The sequence below is a fragment of the Misgurnus anguillicaudatus genome, chromosome 3 (assembly GCF_027580225.2).
Source record: "Misgurnus anguillicaudatus chromosome 3, ASM2758022v2, whole genome shotgun sequence".
In the NCBI taxonomy this organism is placed as follows: domain Eukaryota; kingdom Metazoa; phylum Chordata; class Actinopteri; order Cypriniformes; family Cobitidae; genus Misgurnus; species Misgurnus anguillicaudatus.
Window position 1 is genome coordinate 4,713,776 of NC_073339.2, and position 20,441 is coordinate 4,734,216.

Below are 20,441 nucleotides of genomic sequence, written 5' to 3' on the forward strand. Positions count from 1 at the left end.
GTTTATACATTTTAAAAAAATGACATACACTATTGACTACACCCAAATCACATTTTCAAAGATATGTTGTGCTAATACAAAAGTGAAAGCAAATAATATATAATGGACTATTAAGTTAAGAAAAACAAATCTAAATAAGGAGAACACAGATTGAGGTAGGACTGTAGATTGAACTTGAAAACCATGTGTAATGTATATGGCATTGTACAAACAGTAAAGTGTGTGGGTGCAGTAAACCAATGAATAACATTACACCACCAGAGTACTTAAGGTGCGGCTTGTTTCCGTATTAAGGAGTCGGTGGCGTGAGGGAGAAAGCTCTTCTTAAGCATCTCTGTTTTGGCCAATAGACTGCTGTAGCATCTGCCAGTTGGCAACAGGCAGAAAAGTGAATTTGAAGGGTGAGTGGAGTCCTCCTTATACCCTTATAAACAAAGCAGCTGCTCACACTTATAAACTTAGAATTTAATAGCATTTATAAAGAATGATGATAAATATTATCTTATCACATTGATAAGCATAGGCACATTCCTAGAATTCCTATGCATAAATCCGGCTCCGCCCAATATGTCGGTCACCCACATGCTGCACCATGAAGATTTCATCAGATCTGAACAGGCTGTCAAAATTGTGAATTATATTAAAGGGGACATATTATGAAAATCTGACTTTTTCCATGTTTAAGTGCTATAATTGTGTCCCCAGTGCTTCTATCAACCTAGAAAATAAGAAAAAGATCAACCCAGTAACTTAGTTTTGGTAAACCATTCTCCGCAACCATGTGAAAAAATAGGTCATTGTAATTTGGCTCCTATTGTGATGTCAGAATAAGGTAATACCGCCCCCTTTATCTGCACTATCCAACCACAGCACAACCATTTAGTGCAAAGAGAAAGAGAGAGAGAAAATAATTCACAGCACAATTGAGTTTCAATTGCAACAAATCACCATCATTGTGATCAGTGTTTGCACTTCATTCTCTCATTTGCATTTTAAATGACACACCCAAAACGGCACACTTTTGCTCAGACCTAGATTAAGACTTAGTTTACATCTTAAAAAAAATCTCATAATATGTCCCCTTTAAGTCATGACCTCTGAAGTCTCAATTGATTACCATACTGTGCAATGAAATTTGGCCTAATAATCAGACAATAGTTTATGCATGGATATATGTTAAATTAAAAATGTCATTTTTTAAGAATGTATTTAAAGTTAGTCTAATTGGGGTAATTAACACATTTTTCTGTGGTGTGACAAATGTGGTCAAGTAAAAAATACATCCTTAAAACAATTGCAAATTTATTCACACTTAGCTTTGTCCTATTTTATTACAAACATTAAAAATCTCTTCAACTGGATGTTTCCGATACGTCTGTAACCTAAACAAATCCTGGCATTAATTTTCAGAATTACAGAAGAAAATATTATTTACATTAAAGCTGTAGAGTATAAACAGGCTTAAAGAAAAAATTAAATGTGACATGTTTATCAGTAACATTTACAGAAAATATCAACTTTAACATCTAAAGTTGATTTTGCTGTAGTTTTATTTTACTGTAATAGATACAACCATTTTTATAATAACAGCTCTTTTATGGGCTTTCAATTTACTAAACATTAATAATCTGGCTCTCAGTTTTTAGAGAGGCAACTTTGATGGTTTCTGGTTTCAGTCAGGGAAAGACAGCTCTTATCCACTCCATATACTGCTGTCTGACCTGAACAAGAGATGAGATGAGAGAAGCAGAATGAGTTTGTTTGTTTGTTTGTTTAATCTCTGATTCACAGAAACTGCTGCTGTGACAGATGAGATGTTTGATGACGGAAAATGTTGACGGCTGTTGTGTTTGACCCACCTGTGTGTTACTGTCGTCCCAGCTGACAGGGTCAAAAGTAACACCCAGGGCCACCTTAACCTAATGTGAGGCCTCAGGGCTAAAAGGTTTTGTAGGCCCCCCTTCCCCTCTCATTTTTTTTAAGTGTAATATCTAGGTTATCTACATCACAACATGCATTAGTTTCTTTCGAGACATACAACAGTGAGTTTTCCCTCTTTGAGCCAGAAAACACCATAATATTGTTATTAACATATCACTGAGCCCACTTGAGACACTTTATTTCAGTGGTCACCAATCCTGGTCCTGGAGGGCCGGTGTTTCTGCAGAGTTTAGCTCCAACCCTAATAAAACACACCTGAAGCAGCTAATTAAAGGCCCGGGTATACTTTTTTTCCGCGGACGCGTGCGCAGCTTTCCGAGTATAGTCCCCGCGGCTACACGCGGATGGCCGCGTTCGACACTATACGCAATACAAATGATTTCTTATTCAAATTATTAGTCTAACAGGCTGTCAGGGCAGCACTGATTTGGCTACATTTACAGTACATTAAAACATTAGGATAGGTGAAGAAAAGTAACAGATCCACCATTGCAAACAGAGTTTAGAACAAACAACAAGACAACAAAGAACAGGAATCAAACAAAAATGCTCCACAGCTTTCTGTTCTTGGAAGAAGTAAAAGTTAAAGAAGAAAAACGATAGTGTGTGTGCAAATGCTGTCTATTTCCTTTGTATAATTGTTTATAGTGGAGTGTCCTGTCTAAATATTTTCACGCGCATGCGCTGTCGTACGCGGACTGTACGCGCACTGTCCGCGCGGTCTCAAATTTTGGGCTGCACGCGGACGGTCCGCGCGGCCGGCCGCAGACCCTCCTGATGACGAAAATGACGTCATGCGGACGGCGCGCATACGCGGACGTCCCTAGTATACTTTCGGCTTAAGGTGTTTCAGGTGTGTTTGAATAGGGTTAGAGCTAAACTCTGCAGAGACACCGGCCCTCCAGGCCCAGGATTGGTGACCACTGCTTTATTTAACAACCACACACAGCAACTTGTGGCGATAATAAAACCAAAATGTGTGAAAGTTTATATGTTTATATAGTTTTTGGAATATACAAATTTGCCAAAATTGCCACTCACTAACTAAATGCTCACCACAGTCTTAAAAATATAATAAGTTAAAGTTAGTTTTAAAGTGAATGCATTAATGATAACAAAAGCTAAGTCTTTATAGACAGAATCTTGTTTTTTAATCAGTTATTTATTTTGTAGGCTACTGAAGATATAGTGTGCATTGTATTTAGTATTTATGCATACATAAGCATGTAAAACGACCAAGTATGAATATGCACAAGACAGACAGGGAACATACCTGTATATAAGATCTTTAGATAGTGAGATTATAATGGTGCTATCAGGGGATGATCATTTGAGATGGTCTAGTTGCTCTTTACTTTCTTAGACTTGCACCTTTACCGTTGCATCTCTTTCTCGTTTTTCTAAACCAACAGATGTGTGTACTGTGATCTAACGTCGCGTCAAACTACATCGCTCCAGCTGCACACGCGTCACTGATATAAACGCAAGTAAACTTAAACTTTATAACAACCAGAGGCGGACAATCCATGTGCCATGAGTAAAAGTCCTCTCCAGTATTTTGTTCCAATCACCTAGATTTGCTAATTAGCACAGTTTTTCAGCAGGAGGTGAGCTCCTGGCTCGTTGTTGGTTTAAGCCCTCAACGAAGCCTTTAAGTCAGGAGTGGGGAACCCTGGGTCCCGGAGGGCCACCGTCCCGCAGAGTTCAGCCCCAACCCCAATCAAACACACCTGAATTTCATTTCCAAGTGATCGTGAAGACTTGAATTAGATTTTTCAGGTGTGCTCAACTAGGGCCGGAACAAAACTCTGCAGGACAATGGCCCTCCAGGACCAGGGCTCCCCACCCCTGCTTTAAGGCAACGGTGCATGGAAGGCACTCCACGTGCCCCGAGCATTTCAGCCAATCACAGCACTGGTGCAAGATATCGAGCCTTCTGCCAGCTTCTGGCAGTTTGAGCTCACCGTTGGTCAGGTGAGTAGCACATATATGATAAGATAGAAATGTGACTGATTTTGAATTTAGCTCGAAATGTTTCGAGTGTTTAAGTGACATGTTTCCACCACGTGTCTGTGGCACGACTTTCTTTTTTGTGCCAGTTTCATGTATTGGATACTCAACTGATTTTTCTTTTTTTTTTTTTGCTTGGAATTGGGGTTAGAACAACTTTCTGTTACAGAATATTATATACTCACCCTAACCCAACTCTAAACCCAACCACAACCGGTTTAAAATTCTGACAAATAAAAATATAAACCAATGCATAAAATGACATCCACATTTATGTTAAAAATCCAACGCGAAAACAGACGAAAAAAAATAAGAGGAAAACCACAAATATAACTCCAATCCTTAGTGACAATGTTTTGAAAAAAAAGAAAAACGATTGCTTAAAGGGATACTTCACCGATTTAGCATTCAGCTTTGTATCTGTAGAAACCCGGCAGTATTACTGAATGACCATGTTTCCCTCCCTCATTTCCCCCTGAGAGGAGAGATATCTGCATTTTGGTTCTGCAAAAAAGTCCTCCGATGATGTAATATGACGATTTTTGCATCATCGGAGGACTTTTTTGCAGAACCAAAATGCAGATATCTCTCCTCTCAGGGGGAAATGAGGGAGGGAAACATGGTCATTCAGTAATACTGCCGGGTTTCTACAGATACAAAGCTGAATGCTAAATCGATGAAGTATCCCTTTAACCAATACGTGAAACTGGCATAAAAGAAAATCACAACGGACTAAGTTACAACGGACCAATCAGCAGCCATGTAACGTGCAATTAGAGTGATTGACAGAAAACCTGACAAGTTACAAAACAATATGACCTTTTCAGCTCATCATGAACGCAAACTTGGGAGGCCCTTGAACTTGTGAGGCTCCTTGGCTTCAGCCCAGGTAAGCCCGTGCATTAAGGCGGCCTTGGTAACACCCTATGTTAAAAATGAAATTATGCCAAAGTTGTTTTACATTTTGTTCAAAATTCCACCTGGTATTGATAGACCACATTTGTGAGTTATTGACCTCAGCAAAATATATATCTATGTCTGAAACATTATCTTTTAAAATTATGTTTTTTTTAATGGTTCTTTCGCCACCCCAACTCTCCCCCAAAATAATCCAGCAGCAAACGTGACAAATGTGAGATGAAGAGATGTAAAATTGGACAAATGACAGTGAGACAGGTAAGAATGAGATTTCACCTCATCATTAAGAAAACAGTAGATCAGGAAGATGAAGGTTCCTTGCTGTGAGTTCAGGATCAGGAAGATAATCTCAATCATTTCACTGTAATTAACGAAGAAACCCAAAATCCAGGGACAACCAAGAATCACACTTTGGGCCAGAGTTTTAAAAACAATAATCCTGCACAGAGAGAGAGAGAAAGAATTTGAAGTAGTTAAGTGTAATTGAAGTTCTAGCTTAAAATACCATACAGATAATTAATAACAGCATGTTAAAATTGCCACTGTAGGCCTGAGCAAAAGTGGGCCGCGTTTGGGTGTGCCATTTTAAGGGGCCATGACACAAGACTTTTTTAAGATGTCAAATAAATCTTTGGCATCCCCAGAGCTCATATGTAAAGTTTTAGCTCAAAATACCATATAAATAATTTATTATAGCATGTTAAAATTGACACTTTGTTGGTGTGTGCAAAAATGTGCCGTTTTGAGTGTGTCCTTTAAAATGCAAATGAGCGGATGAAGTGCAAACACTGATCACAATGATGGTGGTTTGTTGCAATTGAAAGTCAATTGTGCTGTGAATTATTTTTTTCTCTCTCTTTTTTTCTGCACTAAATGGCAGTGCTGTGATTGGATAGTGCAGATTAAGTGGGCGGTATTATTCTAATAAGAGCTCTTTATGACATCATAAAGAGGGCAAAATTTCAACAACCTATTTTTGTATGTGCTTGTAGAGAATGGTTTACCAAAACTAAGTTACTGGGTTGATCTTTTTTTTACATTTTCTAGGTTGATAGAAGCACTGGGGACCCAATTATAGCACTTAAACATGGAAAAAGTATCATTTTCATGCCATGGCCCCTTTAAAGTGCAAACACTGATCACAATGATGGTGGTTTGTTGCAATTGAAACTCAGTTGTGCTGTGAATTATTTTCTCTCTCGCTTTCTCTGGCTGTTTCTCAATGTCAAGGAAGGATCCTCGGAAGCCAGAATTTTGAGGACGCTACATCATCGACGTCCGTCGAAGGACTGTTCCAATGTCCAGGATGCTCGGAATTTCAGCCAAGGATTGAGTCCTTCATTCGAGAAATATACAGGAAAGAATGCATATGTGTATCCTTCGCACGCTGAAATCACCCACAATCCTATGCGTGCAGCACCGGAAACACACCTTTCATTGACGCAATGACGTGCACTTAGCCTGGGTTCCAGCCGATCTTAGCCCCGCCCACCACAATTTGAAAAACGGGGAAGATCGGTCTGGGGATTCACCGTTGAGGAGCTACTATGCAGAGGTGTCAAATCCATGTGCCAGGAGTAAAAGTCCTCTCCAGTATTTTGTTCCAATCACCTGGATTTAATTAGCAGTATTTCAGCAGGAGCTGACCTCCTGACTCGTTGGTGTTTTAAGCCCTCAACGAAGCCTTCAAGGCAGCGCTGTCTGGAAGGCACTCCCTGTGCCCCGAGCGTTTCAGCCAATCACAGCACCGGTGCCAGACATTGAGCCTTCCGCCAGCTTCTGGCAGTTTGAGCTCACCGTTGGTCAGGTGAGTAGCGCAGATATGCTAAGATAGGAATGTGACTGTGTTTGAATCCAGCTCGAAATGTTTCGAGCGTTTAAGTGACGTGTTTCTGCGTTGTCACATGTCTATGGCACAAGTTTTTTATGGCAGTTCCACGCATTGGCCGCTAAATTCTTCCTCCTATTTGCTTGCCATTGTTGTTTGTGATTGGGGTTAGAACAACTTTCTGTTACATAAAATGACATCCTCACCTTAACCCCAACTCCTGGGTTATTCTGTTAAATAAACATATAAACCAATGCTTAAAATGACATCCGCATTTATGCCAAACGCAACTTTATCCTCGCATGAAAACATTCTAAAAATTAGACGAAAGCCACAAATCTAAGCCCCAAGCAACAATGCTAAAAAATAGGAAAAACAATTGCGCAACCAACACATGAAACCGGCACGAAAAAAATTGTGCCATGGACATGTGAAAACGCAGCAACACATCCCCCAAACGCCCAAAACATTTCGAGCTGAACTCAAACACAGTCCACTCCCATCCCACCATATCTGCGCCACTCACCCGACCAACGGCGAGCCCGAACCGCCAGAAGCTGGTGGAAGGCCCAACATCCAGCACCAGTGCTGTGACTGGCTGAAACGCTCAGGGGACGGGGAGTGCCTTCCAGGCAGTGCTGCCTTGAAGGGATCGGTGAGGGCTTAAAACACCAACGAGTCAGGAGGTCACCTCCTGCTGAAAAACTGCTAATTAAATCCAGGTGATTGGAACAAAATACTGGAGAGGACTTTTACTCCTGGCACATGGATTTGACACCTCTGCTACTATGCGAATACCAAAACCGGCCGACGAATCAAATTGTGAGGGCGGGCTTTATACGATGATGGACAGATGATCAACAGTAACGTATCAACCACGTCACCAAAGAGCGCGTGTGTTCAATCTGTTTACAATGAAATGGCTGCCCTGGTGAATTCAGATGTGTGGATTCTGACATTGAGTCTGTTCTAAAAGATATTGACAGAGCATTGATTTAAAAAGAGGAACAGAGAAACGCGATCAAGGCATTTGTTTATGTTTTCGCCGCTCTTTCTATGGAGGACAAAGTTAAAGAAGCAACTGAAATGGGTATCATGGCGATGCAACTCGGCATGCACGACGAGATGGATATAATTAGAGGTCGTTGCCAGCTTCTTTTCGGAAGCCTGGAATCGTGACTGCTGAATAAGTGGAGGGACATGCTAGGCTCCGATATTTTTCAAGCCAACGTAATGGGTAGCTATCGTCGTGGATGAAGTTCACCTAACGTACAAATGGTAAGAGATAGTCTTACTGTATGACTTAGTAAATACTTCATGTTGTGATATAAATGAAATGTTGTAAACATAGTAGGTGTTGATGTACATTCGCTAACTCAGACTTAGTATAATTACAATGATGTTAGTATCATTGTAGCGAAATTACTAGCAGTTCGGTCAGGCTGCTAAAGACGCCATTTCAACATCACACACTCTGTTGCTCTGATTGGTCGTATGTCTATCCAATTGAGTGCAGAGGCATTTTTCGGTTGAGACACGCCTCATAATTTTAACTCAATGGAGTGGTATCAGACTCAAATTCTGACTAGAATTGAGTATGACAACGTCAGGCTAACATGCACTTGCTAGCCTGTTCCATTTAATGTGTTCTCCGAATGCCTGAAAATTAGACTTTTTATGTTTAAGTGCTATAAATGGGTCCCCAGTGCTTCTATCAACCTAAAAAATGTGATGAAGATCAACCCAGTAACTTAATTTGAGTAAGCCATTTTCTGCAAGCATGTGAAAAATTAGGTTGTTGAGATTTCGCCTGTTTTGTGAGGTAAAAGGCAAATTACAATAATACCGCCCCCTTTATCTGCACTAACCAGCCACGGCACTGGAATTTAGTGCAGAGAGAAAGAGGGAGAAATGAAGAACTTGACAGCACAATTAAGTTTCAATTGCAACAAACCACCATCACTCTGATCAGTGTTTGCACTTCATCCGCTCATTTGCATTTTAAATGACACACCCAAAATGGCACATTTTTGTTCAAACCTACAAAGTGGCTATGCTGACATTTTCATGCTATGACCCCTTTAATAAATAGACTCATAGGACTGAGGTGCATGCTTTGAGTTTTGAAAGCAACACTATATTATGTCAAAGCACATCAATCACGTCTGATAATCATCCTAATTGATTCCTTAAGACATGATCATAATAAAATCAGGGAGTTTGTTACTTAGTTTGTTTTGTCAGTGATACTTCAGCGTTGAGGTTTTTGAGAGTTGAGTTCAGAATGCTGATGATACTGATGAAGAGAATCGTGTTTATCTGCAGAAAAAATAACACAATTAAATAAACGATCACTTTCTTTTCCAGTGGTTTAAATTACAACTTATCTGTAACTAAAACATACAGCAAGAATGAAGCAAACAGGTCCCAGAAAACTCCAGATGAAGCCTTGCTCCGGTTTAATCCAGCATCTGTTTACAGAAAAACATTAATTAAAAGGTACAATTTTACATTTGAATTTGGTTCATTTATGCATACCCACATTAAATATTTGCACGATTCATTAAGTTAAAGGGCTAGTTCATCCAAAAATGAAAATTATGTTATTAATGACTCCCCTTTATGTCGTTCCAAACCAACCACAGGGAGATGCACGCTGTACTCAATCTATGCTGCATTGTTTGTATTATGATATTACTATATTTTTAAAATGGTGCAAAGTGTGCATCTATCCTAATCCCTCAGACTGTGAATGAAGCTTGGGTGCACCAGATAACACGTCAGCAGTGTAGTGAACGTGGATTCACAACAGACCCGGAAGAGAAGACAATGCTGAAGTCATATTTTTTCCTGGACAGGGATATAGACTAGTCCTAGACTAAAATAAATGTAAGAGTTGTCCAGACTGAAAACAACTTCCATTGAAATATCTTAAAGGGGACATATTATGAGATTTTTTTTAAGATGTAAACTAAGTCTAAAATCAGAGGTGTCAAATCCATGTGCCAGGAGTAAAAGTCCTCTCCAGTATTTTGTTCCAATCACCTGGATTTAATTAGCAGTTTTTCAGCAGGAGCTGACCTCCTGACTCGTTGGTGTTTTAAGCCCTCAACAAAGCCTTCAAGGCAGTGCTGCCTGGAAGGCACTCCCTGTGCCCCGAGCGTTTCAGCCAATCACAGCACTGGTGCTAGTTATTGAGCCTTCCGCCAGCTTCTGGCAGTATGAGCTCACCGTTGGTCAGGTGAGTAGCGCAGATATGGTAAGATAGGAATGTGACTGTATTTGAGTTCAGCTCGAAATGTTTTGAGCGTTTAGGGGATGTGTTACTGCGCTTTCACATGTCCATAGCACAATTTTTTTCGTGCCAGTTTCATGTATTGGTTGCGCAATTGTTTTTCCTATTTTTTTACCATTGTTGCTTGGGGCTTAGATTTGTGGCTTTCGTCTAATTTTTAGAATGTTTTCATGCGAGGATAAAGTTGCGTTTGGCATAAATGCGGATGTCATTTCAAGCATTGGTTTATATGTTTATTTAACAGAATAACCCAGGAGTTGGTGTTAAGGTGAGGATGTCATTTTATGTAACAGAAAGTTGTTCTAACCCCAATCACAAGCAACAATGGCAGGCAAATAGGAAAAAGAATTCAGCAACCAATACGTGAAACTACCACAAAAAAACTTGTGCCATAGACATGTGACAACGCAGAAACACGTCACTTAAACGCTCGAAACATTTCGAGCTGGATTTAAACACAGTCACATTCCTATCTTAGCACATCTGCGCTACTCACCTGACCAACGGTGAGCTCATACTGCCAGAAGCTGGCGGAAGGCTCAATATCTAGCACCAGTGCTGTGATTGGCTGAAACGCTCGGGGCACAGGGAGTGCCTTCCAGGCAGCGCTGCCTTGAAGGCTTCGTTGAGGGCTTAAAACACCAACGAGTCAGGAGGTCAGCTCCTGCTGAAAAACTGCTAATTAAATCCAGGTGATTGGAACAAAATACTGGAGAGGACTTTTACTCCTGGCACATGGATTTGACACCTCTGTCTAAAATAGGTCTGAGCAAAAGTGTGCCGTTTTGGGTGTGTCATTTAAAATGCAAATGAGCGGATGAAGTGCAACCACTGATCACAATGATGGTGGTTTGTTGCAATTGAAACTCAATTGTGCTGTGAAATATTTTCTCTCTCTCTTTCTCTCCCTACTAAATGGTTGTGCTGTGGTTGGATAGTGCAGATAAAGGGGGCGGTATTACCTTATTCTGACATCACAATAAGGGCCAAATTACAATGACCTATTTTTCACATGCTTGCAGAAAATGGTTTACCAAAACTAAGTTATTGGGTTGATCTTTTTAACATTTTCTAGGTTGATAGAAGCACTGGGGACACAATTATAGCACTTAAACATGGAAAAAGTCAGATTTTCATAATATGTCCCCTTTAAAATACATCAGTGCCCTTTGTTTTGCCTCAAAATGCACACAAGTAATGTTTTTAATAAGGCATGTTTGTTAAAACAAGTTATTTTTCCTAATTAAACTAGGGCCTAGTCCTGGTTTAAGCTAATTCCTGTCCGGGAAACCACCCCATTAAGTTTTTATTTTTAATCCAAACAACTGATAATAACTAATCCTCTTCATACATACTTTTCACTGCCATAACCTTCAGGAACCAGTCCAACAGACACGCCCACTATAACAAAGGCGATCGCATATCCAATGACAATCAAGAATCCACTGTTAAGCACCGCCCTCTGTTTGGAGCTGATCTGTGATAGGTTCTTCACACAGATGAAGAGCAGCACAGCTTCAATGAACATCCACACAAAGCAGGAGAGAAAGAAGAAGTGAAGAGCTCCTGATATCACAGCACACAACTCCTAAAGACAGAGTTAGTTTGTTAGGGTACCGTGTAGTTAGTTAGTATACTGTAATTAAAACGGTTTAAAAATCTCACCTTGTGAGGTTTTATGAGATTGATGAATTGTTGTGTGAGTAAGAACAGAAGATGAGCAGACAGCAGACTGATGCAGAGGTTGATTCGAGCTACATTGTTCACTCCAGGTTTCCATCGACAGAAAGCAAAAGTCAACAGAGCCAAACTAGTAAACACCAGGCCCACGATCACAAACACCAAATTCAATATCTCCATCAGAGGATTATCCTGTGAAAATAAATCACAATACAAGCTCTACTGCTGTCTTATCTGCATTTGAGTTAGCAATGCATGGAGTGCTTTTACTCTCCCTTAAAGGACAAGTTGGGTATTTTACATTTAAAGCCCTGTTTTCAGATTGTTTCTGATGAAATAGAACGGTTTTGACTGAAATTTCGACATTTGAGGCTGCCCCGAGAATTTTTGGGTGTTTGTGTTTCACCTCCCACCTTTACAATGGGTTTATAGGTGCACTGGAACAATCCTTCCTAAAATGAATTAAACTTTCATTTACAAAGACGTGACACTCACCGAGTGGTCAGGGGTGTTCACTGATATGCTCACAGAATAATCGCTGCAAAATGCACATTCGAACAGGTTTTATCTGAGTTTTGTCCAAATCCATTGACTTGTATTAGATGTGCTGTGAGGTACGGTATTACTCCGCTCCAGGAACTTTGTTTCTTTTATTGCAATTGGCAATGGCGGATTAGCGCCACCACCTTGGCTGGAGTGTCTATTATTCAAGCTCTCAGTGGAAGAATGTACGGGTGTGAGGTTTTTGGAAAAAAAGGTCCACAAGTTAACAACGAATGCTAAAACACCTGTTGGAAAGCATCTTTTGCAGCAATTTTTGTGTGAGCATATCAGTGAACACCCCTGACCACTCGGTGAGTTTCACGTCTTTGTAAACAAAAGTTTAATGCATTTTAGGAAGGATTGTTCCAGTGCACCATTAAACCCATTGTAGAGGTGGGAGGTGAAACACAAACACCCGAAATTCTCGGGGCAGCCGCATATGTCGAAATTTCAGTCAAAACCGTTCTATTTCACCATAAACAATCTGAAAACAGGGCTTTAAGTGTAAAATACCGAACTTGTCCTTTAAAGGTTCTCATACTTTATTTAAGTCATCTGTGTCAAGTTATCTTATCCTCTGGTGGGCTGCTGCTGGTTTGCATGATGAGAGCAAATGTTGACAGATGAAGACATGAACACACAGTGTCGCTGCTGTTGGTGTTTACCAGAGAACAACCATCTACAATCCACTCACTGATGTTCCAGTACACACAGAAAAGATTACCAGTGTCGTTTAACTCCTTTACAGTAAAAGTACATGCATCTCAGACATGACACCAATGACACAAGAGGGCTTTGTGAAAAATGTTAATGATAAAAACTGACTACACAGAAGTAAACAAAGATATCACTAAATCTGAGCGCAAAAACCGGCACATGAAGTTTTAAGAGAAGACAATGTCTCATTTGCATCTTTGTAAATGTTAACATCAGCAGTAAAGATGTTTGCTGCACTGGTTTATTTAAGACAAACATTTTAAAGGCAAAAAATGTCACATTCAGCCCAAAGTAACTTGGGATGTTTGAAATTTCTCTTACATTTTAAGCAAGTAGAAGTCAATGAGAGTAACTCACTCTGATGTGTTTGAGGGTGAAGTTAACTGGTTTGGTGAGGGTTGTGTTGGTGGTTTTAGGAAGAGTAGCTGAGATGACAGTGGACATCATGGTATTAACTGTGTTATTTGATTTGTTGAAGAAGTCTGGTTTCAGTAGGTCCCCCATTGTGCTGTAGCTCATGAAAGCCACAGCAGCTGATCCTGTGGTACAGAGGTTTTAATGCAAAGAGACTCAAAACAATCAAAGTATATTCTCTGTCATCGTCTTCTTCCTTTATTTCTAAACGCCATTCCAGCATCTACGGCTATATTCATGGCGAGAACCAGTTAATCCATACTCAAGTTTTATTCAGATAAGTTGCTCTATACACAGGTTGGGGGAGGGACAATTTGGTATCTACAATTTGCCTAACTTGCATGTTTTTGGCCTGTGGGAGGAAACCGGAGTACCTGGAGTAAACCCATGCTGACACAGAAAGAACATGCAGAAACTCCACACAGAAAGGCCACCTGCCCTAGCCGGGGCTTGAACCTGGAACCTTCTTGCTGTGAGGCAAAAGTGCTACCCAGAAACCTAGAAAATGTGATGAAGATCAACCCAGTAACTTAAAGGGGACATATTATGAGATTTTTTTTTAAGATGTAAACTAAGTCTAAAATAGGTCTGAGCAAAAGTGTGCCATTTTGGGTGTGTCATTTAAAATGCAAATGAGCGGATGAAGTGCAACCACTGATCACAATGATGGTGGTTTGTTGTAATTGAAACTCAATTGTGCTGTGAAATATTTTATCTCTCTCTTTCTCTCCATACTAAATGGTTGTGCTGTGGTTGGATAGTGATGATAAAGGGGGCGGTATTACCTTATTCTGACATCACAATAAGGGCCAAATTACAATGACCTATTTTTTCACATGCTTGCAGAAAATGGTTTACCAAAACTAAGTTATTGGGTTGATCTTTTTAACATTTTCTAGGTTGATAGAAGCACTGGGGACACAATTATAGCACTTAAACATGGAAAAAGTCAGATTTTCATAATATGTCCCCTTTAATTTGAGTAAGCCATTTTCTGCAAGCATGTGAAAAATTAGGTTGTTAAGATTTCGCCTGTTTTGTGAGGTAGGTAGCAAGGCGAATTACAATAATACCCCCCTTTATCTGCACTAACCAACCACAGCACTGCCATTTAGTGCAGAGAGAAAGAGGGAGAAAAGAAGGACTTGACAGCACAATTGAGTTTCAATTACAATAAACCACCATCATTGTGATCAGTGTTTGCATTTCATCCACTCATTCGCATTTTAAAGGACAAACCCAAAAAAGGCACACTTTGCTCAGGCCTACAAATTTGCGAATTTACAGTTTTTCTGAATTGCTAACACACTAAACCCCAATCTCTGAACCAAATTCATAGTGGCCTAAACCCTTTTGTCAAATCATGCACTCTTTTTGCAAAACTCTAAACACAAACTTCTCACTAAAACACACATTTCACACTGAAATGCACTTGTTTTATAAATGCTAAACACAGGCAGGCAAATGTTGAACACAACTACAACACCGTTATCATCGAGTAAACACAACAACTCAAAATTCTACACACTTTTATCTAATGGTATTTTTTACCAATGGTGTGGATTGGAAACAGTCTGAGAGGCAGATGAATAGTATGAGGAAGAAAATGACACCAGAGACGATGCAATTGGCAAAAATTGCAGTTGGATTGCTGACTTTTTACAAAATACAAGTTCTGCTTGCAGTAATATTTAAAACTTACTATTACTTGCAGTACTTACAGTAAAGTATTCACTATATTCACTGAACTAAACTTGTGATTACAGTAATATAGATTTTTAACAGTATTTGTCAAATGTGTTGTTATGTACAATAAACATGTATTTTTCTGTAAGCAGATGTCTGAATTTTGTGTTTTCCATTTTTTAAGGTAGTGTCTAATGGATGCTCTGTAGTGTTTTATATTATAGACTTGTGTGTGTATGATTTGAAAGCTTAGTTTGATTTTGAGTATAAGTGGAATGGTTTTGAAGGAATTGTTTGATTTTGCTGGAAGAGTCAGGGGTTCTGTAAATTGTGTTTGAAATTGGGATTTGTGTTTAAGGTTTTGAGAAAATGAGTGATGGTTTCTAAAAATGTGTTTTAGCATTTCAGAAAAACTGTAACATGCTATAATAAATTATCTGTGGAGTATCTGTGAGCTAAAATTCACATACACACACTGGGGACATCAAAGATTTATTTTAAATCTAAAAAATATATCATAATATGACCCCTTTAACACAAAGTTAACACAACCAGGGGAAAAAAATTGCAAACAAAAAGTCAAGGGTCAAGAGTCCAACTAAAACATGCACTAATCACAATAATGGCGACTTCAACATCTAAACCTATAAGTGAATTGTGTTTTCTACAGCAATATATTTACTGAACATTCAGAAACAATGTTCTCTAAAATAACAAAATGCAATGTTTCTCCATCATCCACACAACAATCAAACAAGTCAATACAATAAACAGCTGTTGCTTCAAACATTGTCTGAACATTAAAACTTGACATTGTCATAACGTTTAAAAATGGTAAAATGTAACATTCCTCTAACGTTGAGACAACACAAAAACATTCTTAGAACGTCAGGGAAAACTGCACACTTTTTATGTTGGCAGAACGTTTTTGGGAACGTTGGGAACTTTCAGGAAATGTTCTTAGAACTTTTTTCTGTTAGCTGGGAAACAGGTACAGGTACAGGCTTTCAGTATAATAGGTTACAGTGTATTTAATACACTTGTTTTGAATAATTTGCATCAGTATGATTTCCCTCTCTTCTATTTTCACCTATGAAATGAAACCATGTATACATCTGCTTTCTGACAACATCAATAATTACAAGCTGTTTAAGTTCTTTTAAAATCTTTACATACCATTGTTGTTCAAGGCATTTCCAATGAGGTCAATGTCTATTGAAGCACTTGTTGTGTTGAGCTGAGGGATTTGATCTAAGGTGAGGTTGGAGGTTTTATTTAAGGTGACCTGTGGTCCAACCATGAAGACTTGTGCCGCTGATTTATTCAAAATGACAGTGATGTCAGTTAGTTCATTTATTTATTTTAAAAACATTTCATTGCATTTTACAGCTATTAGCGCATCTAAAACATCAACGGTTATTTTTCACATTTTCCAGAGCACATGATTCCAGAGCTCAGTTATTCTTACCTACAGTTTCACGAATTAAACTGACTCTCTCACTGGTGTTTGTTTCCTTCACCAACATTGAGACAAGCTTCTCGCTGGCTTTTAAGACCTGGTTCCCTGCTTGCACTAATTTCTTTGGGTCATCCAATGATGTGTTCATATTCACAGAAGCATTAAAAACCACATCCAAAAGATCTGTGACGGTCTATTGAATAATAAGATGCATAAAGTAAATAATTGACAAATGTTTGATTATTTCATAATTTTTGTGTTATAAACTTACTTTCAAAGGGAGCTCTGTGGTGTTCTCTATCAGATCAAGAAGGTTGGTTATACATTCTGTGCCCTTTGAAATAGAGTTCAATGACTAAAAGCTGTTCAATAACAGTTAACATTTGACTGAGAAACAGAACAACATATAACACACACACACACACACACACACACACACACACACACACACACCACAACATATAACACACACACACACACACACACACACACACACACACACACATACATATAACATTCTGGTTTCCATGTTTTGTGGGAGCATTCCATATATGTAATGCATTTTATACTGTACAAACTGTATATTCTATTCCTTCCCCAAACCCTAACCCCAACCATCACAGAAAACTTTCTGCTACTGTACCTTAGATTTTTACGAAACATTATTATGTTTGATTTATAAGCTTGTTTCCTCATCGGGACCTCAAAATGTTCCCACAAGGTCACGAAAATACTGGTATTCCTATCTTTGTGGGGACTCGACTGTGACAATTACCAGGTAGACACACACAAAATAAATACAACATAAAGTGTACAATAAAAATGCAGTGCATGCACCATTGTTTAAAGTGGTATTGTTAGCTGCTCTCAAAATCTCAGTTTCCAAAGCTCATCCCAACTTACCGTGCAATTCTTCAGCAGTGTGAGATTCAGAGCTGAAAGAGTGTGAGTGAATTCATCGTTTATACAGCAATTTATAAAGGTCTTGGTTCAAAGCAACGTTCAAGATTAATAACATACTCACATGCAGTTGTGGGACTAGATGTTATGGTTGTAGTGACAGGAGATGTTGGTGTTGTAGTTGTATTGACATGACATGTTGTATTTGTAGTTGTATTGTCAAGATATGTTGTGTTTGTAGTGGTACTGATGGGAGATGTTGGTGTTGTAGTTGTATTGACATGAGATGTTGGTGTTGTAGATGTATTGACAAGAGATGTTATGTTTGTAGTTGTACTGATGAGAGATGTTGGTGTTGTAGTAGTTGTATTGACAAGATATGTTGTGTTTGTAGTTGTACTGATGAGAGATGTTGGTGTTGTAGTTGTATTGACATGACATGTTGTATTTGTAGATGTATTGACAAGAAATTTTGTGTTTGTAGTGGTACTGATGGGAGATGTTGGTGTTGTAGTTGTATTGACATTAGATGTTGGTGTTGTAGATGTATTGACAAGAGATGTTATGTTTGTAGTTGTACTGATGAGAGATGTTGGTGTTGTAGTAGTTGTATTGACAAGATATGTTGTGTTTGTAGTTGTACTGATGAGAGATGTTGCTGTTGTTGTTGTATTGACAGATTTAGTGCAGAGGCAGGTGGAGTTTGTACTTTGATAGCAGTCACAGTCGTACATATCACCCTGACAGTCACAGTTATTCCTCACGCAGTGATGGTGCTTTAATGTGTAATGAAGTTCATAGTCATTTATATCACAGTACATGCTGTAGTGAACACCAGTGCAGATGTAAGTGCTGTTTTCATAGAGCTCACAGTCATAACGAGGACTAACTGATGAACTGAGAGTGATGCTGTTGTCACCATTACTGCAGAAACAGGCGGAAGTGCTACTGGTACATGTACATGTGTTCGTATTACCAGTACAGTCACAGCCATAACCACTGCATCTGTGTGTGATCTGGTTGAGATATCCTGAGTACCAGAAGTTATGTACACTTGTGTTACAGTACAGTTGGTACTGAGCACCAGTACAGATGTAGGTGTCTTCATAAAGCCCACATTCATAGACTGGACTAGCTGATGCGTTTTGTTTATTGGTGGTTATAAAACCTGAAATTGAGAAAGAAAAAAAGAAAACAAATACAAATATGGAAAGACACAAAATGTCTTGGTTACATCTGTAACTTCTGTTCCCTGATGGAGGGAATGAGACGTTGTGTCGATGAAGTGAAACCTGGGGAACCAATCATTCTGATTCTTTCTGAAAAGGGCCAGTGGATATTGAAGAATGAAATAGGAATGGAATTTGCATACTGGGACCCCGCCCCGTAATTCGGGTATAAAGGGAGGCTGGTATGCCATTCATTTAGATTAAGTGCTTAGGAGCTGATCTAAGATCAGCCAGTCACCGGAAGGTCAGCGTTGTGGCAGAAGGGACACAACGTCTCATTCCCTTCACCAGGGAACAGAGGTTAAAGATGTAACCAAAATGTTCCCCTTCTGTCACTCACTCGACATTGTGTAGATGAAGTGCTACTAGGGTCCCTATGAAAAAAGCAGCAACACTGAGCATGTTGTCAGCTATGACAAAGAGAAGCTAGAAAGCATTGCACGCCAGGGAACTTTGCATAGGTTAATAACCATCCAGTGGATAGGTTAAAGGGCCCATGGCATGAAGATGTAAGCATTGCCACTCTGTAGGTGTGAGCAAAAATGTGTCGTTTTGGGTGTGTCCTTTAAAATGCAAATGAGCGGATGAAGTGCAAACACTGATCACAATGATGGTGGTTTGTTATAATTGAAACTCAGTTGTGCTGTCAATTATTTTCTTTCTCTCTCTTTCTCTCTGGACTAAACGGCTGTGCTGTGGTTGGATAGTGCACATTAAGGGGGTGGTATTATTATAATAAGAGCTCCTTATGACATCATAAAGAGGGCCGAATTTCAATTACCTATTTTTTGCTTACACCTACAAAGTAGCAATGCTAACCTCTCTATGCCATGGGCCCTTACGGTGAACAGTACCAAATGGACAAAAAAGTCTTCCACAGAAGAATGCCATAAGGTGCCAGCCTCACACGGGCTCTACCACCGGCAGGTTCAAGTGTACTTAAAAAATGGAAACTTAAGAAAAATGGAATCTACATACTGGAGCTACCACGACTCGGGGGCGGGGGTATAGACCCGCCCATGGAAGACCCAGGGTCTACAAGAGAAAACCAGGTTGGGGAAAATATCAGGATCGTAAGAGCCTGAATCAGAAACATTTGTAGAGGTCAAAGAGGTCACCAAGAATAAGGTCTGCTACTCCACAAACCGACCTGTGAGGAGATAGACCCAGATTCACCGCTACAAGGGTGAATTCATGGTGATGAGAATTGTGCAGTTGAACCAGTCCACAAACTCGGCCCACAGATATTGGCCGGGTTAGGTGTTTGGAGCAGACACCAACCAGGACGATACTGTCTGCACCCTTTTTTTTATTATAGATCATAAAATCTTGCAAATGTGTGAGGGGTAGGCCAACACGCAGCTCTACAAATGTCTGATAGTGAGGCTCCATTAACCAGTGCCCAGGAAGAAGCTATGTCCTGGTAGAACGAGCCTGTACCCCCAGTGGACAGCGGAAATTCTGGGACAGGTATGCCAAAGAAATGGGATCCACAATCCAATGGGTGAGCCTCTGTTTGGAGACCACCTTCCCTTTTCGCTGACCTCCAAAGAGCTGATCAGAAGATCTAAGTTAAGTCTCCTAGGGCCTTTGAGGATTCTGACAACCAGGTTATGGTTCCTTACAGATTTCCCATCCAAACGTGCCATCATGGCCACCAAATCCAACTCAGCTCCCACATGACTCACACACATCGGCTCCAAAGAACAAAATCTGAATGAATGGCAAACCGTCCTTTCCCTATAACCGGATTCCCGGGCAGAGTCCCGGCACGCAAATTCCACTCCCATTCCATACGTCAATCTTCCTTGGCCCCCTTCA

At 39.7% G+C, this 20,441-nt stretch overlaps 1 protein-coding gene across 1 annotated transcript; it reads right to left on the minus strand.

The window, feature by feature from the left end:
• Positions 1–1,285: 1,285 nt before the first annotated feature.
• LOC129445253 (adhesion G protein-coupled receptor E4-like) lies at positions 1,286–18,615 on the minus strand. The gene is made up of 13 exons (XM_073860166.1): positions 17,516–18,615; positions 17,395–17,426; positions 16,763–16,825; positions 16,501–16,684; positions 16,209–16,346; positions 13,290–13,471; positions 12,790–12,955; positions 11,658–11,866; positions 11,348–11,580; positions 9,102–9,168; positions 8,925–9,016; positions 5,146–5,308; positions 1,286–1,721 (listed from the first exon to the last, which is right to left on the minus strand). Exons 1-13 carry the CDS (start codon positions 18,210–18,212, stop codon positions 1,677–1,679), a joined length of 2,271 nt encoding a protein of 756 aa, XP_073716267.1. The 5' UTR covers positions 18,213–18,615; the 3' UTR covers positions 1,286–1,676.
• Positions 18,616–20,441: the final 1,826 nt, after the last annotated feature.

Coding starts and splice junctions, on each gene's coding strand:
- LOC129445253 (XM_073860166.1), bottom strand. CDS start 18,212: ATGTACTGTGATATAAATGACTATGAACTTCATTACACATTAAAGCAC. Junction 16,685..16,762: donor CCACAGAGCTCCCTTTGAAA/GTAAGTTTATAA, acceptor ATTATTCAATAG/ACCGTCACAGATCTTTTGGA. Junction 12,956..13,289: donor TCACCCTCAAACACATCAGA/GTGAGTTACTCT, acceptor TTTACTGTAAAG/GAGTTAAACGACACTGGTAA.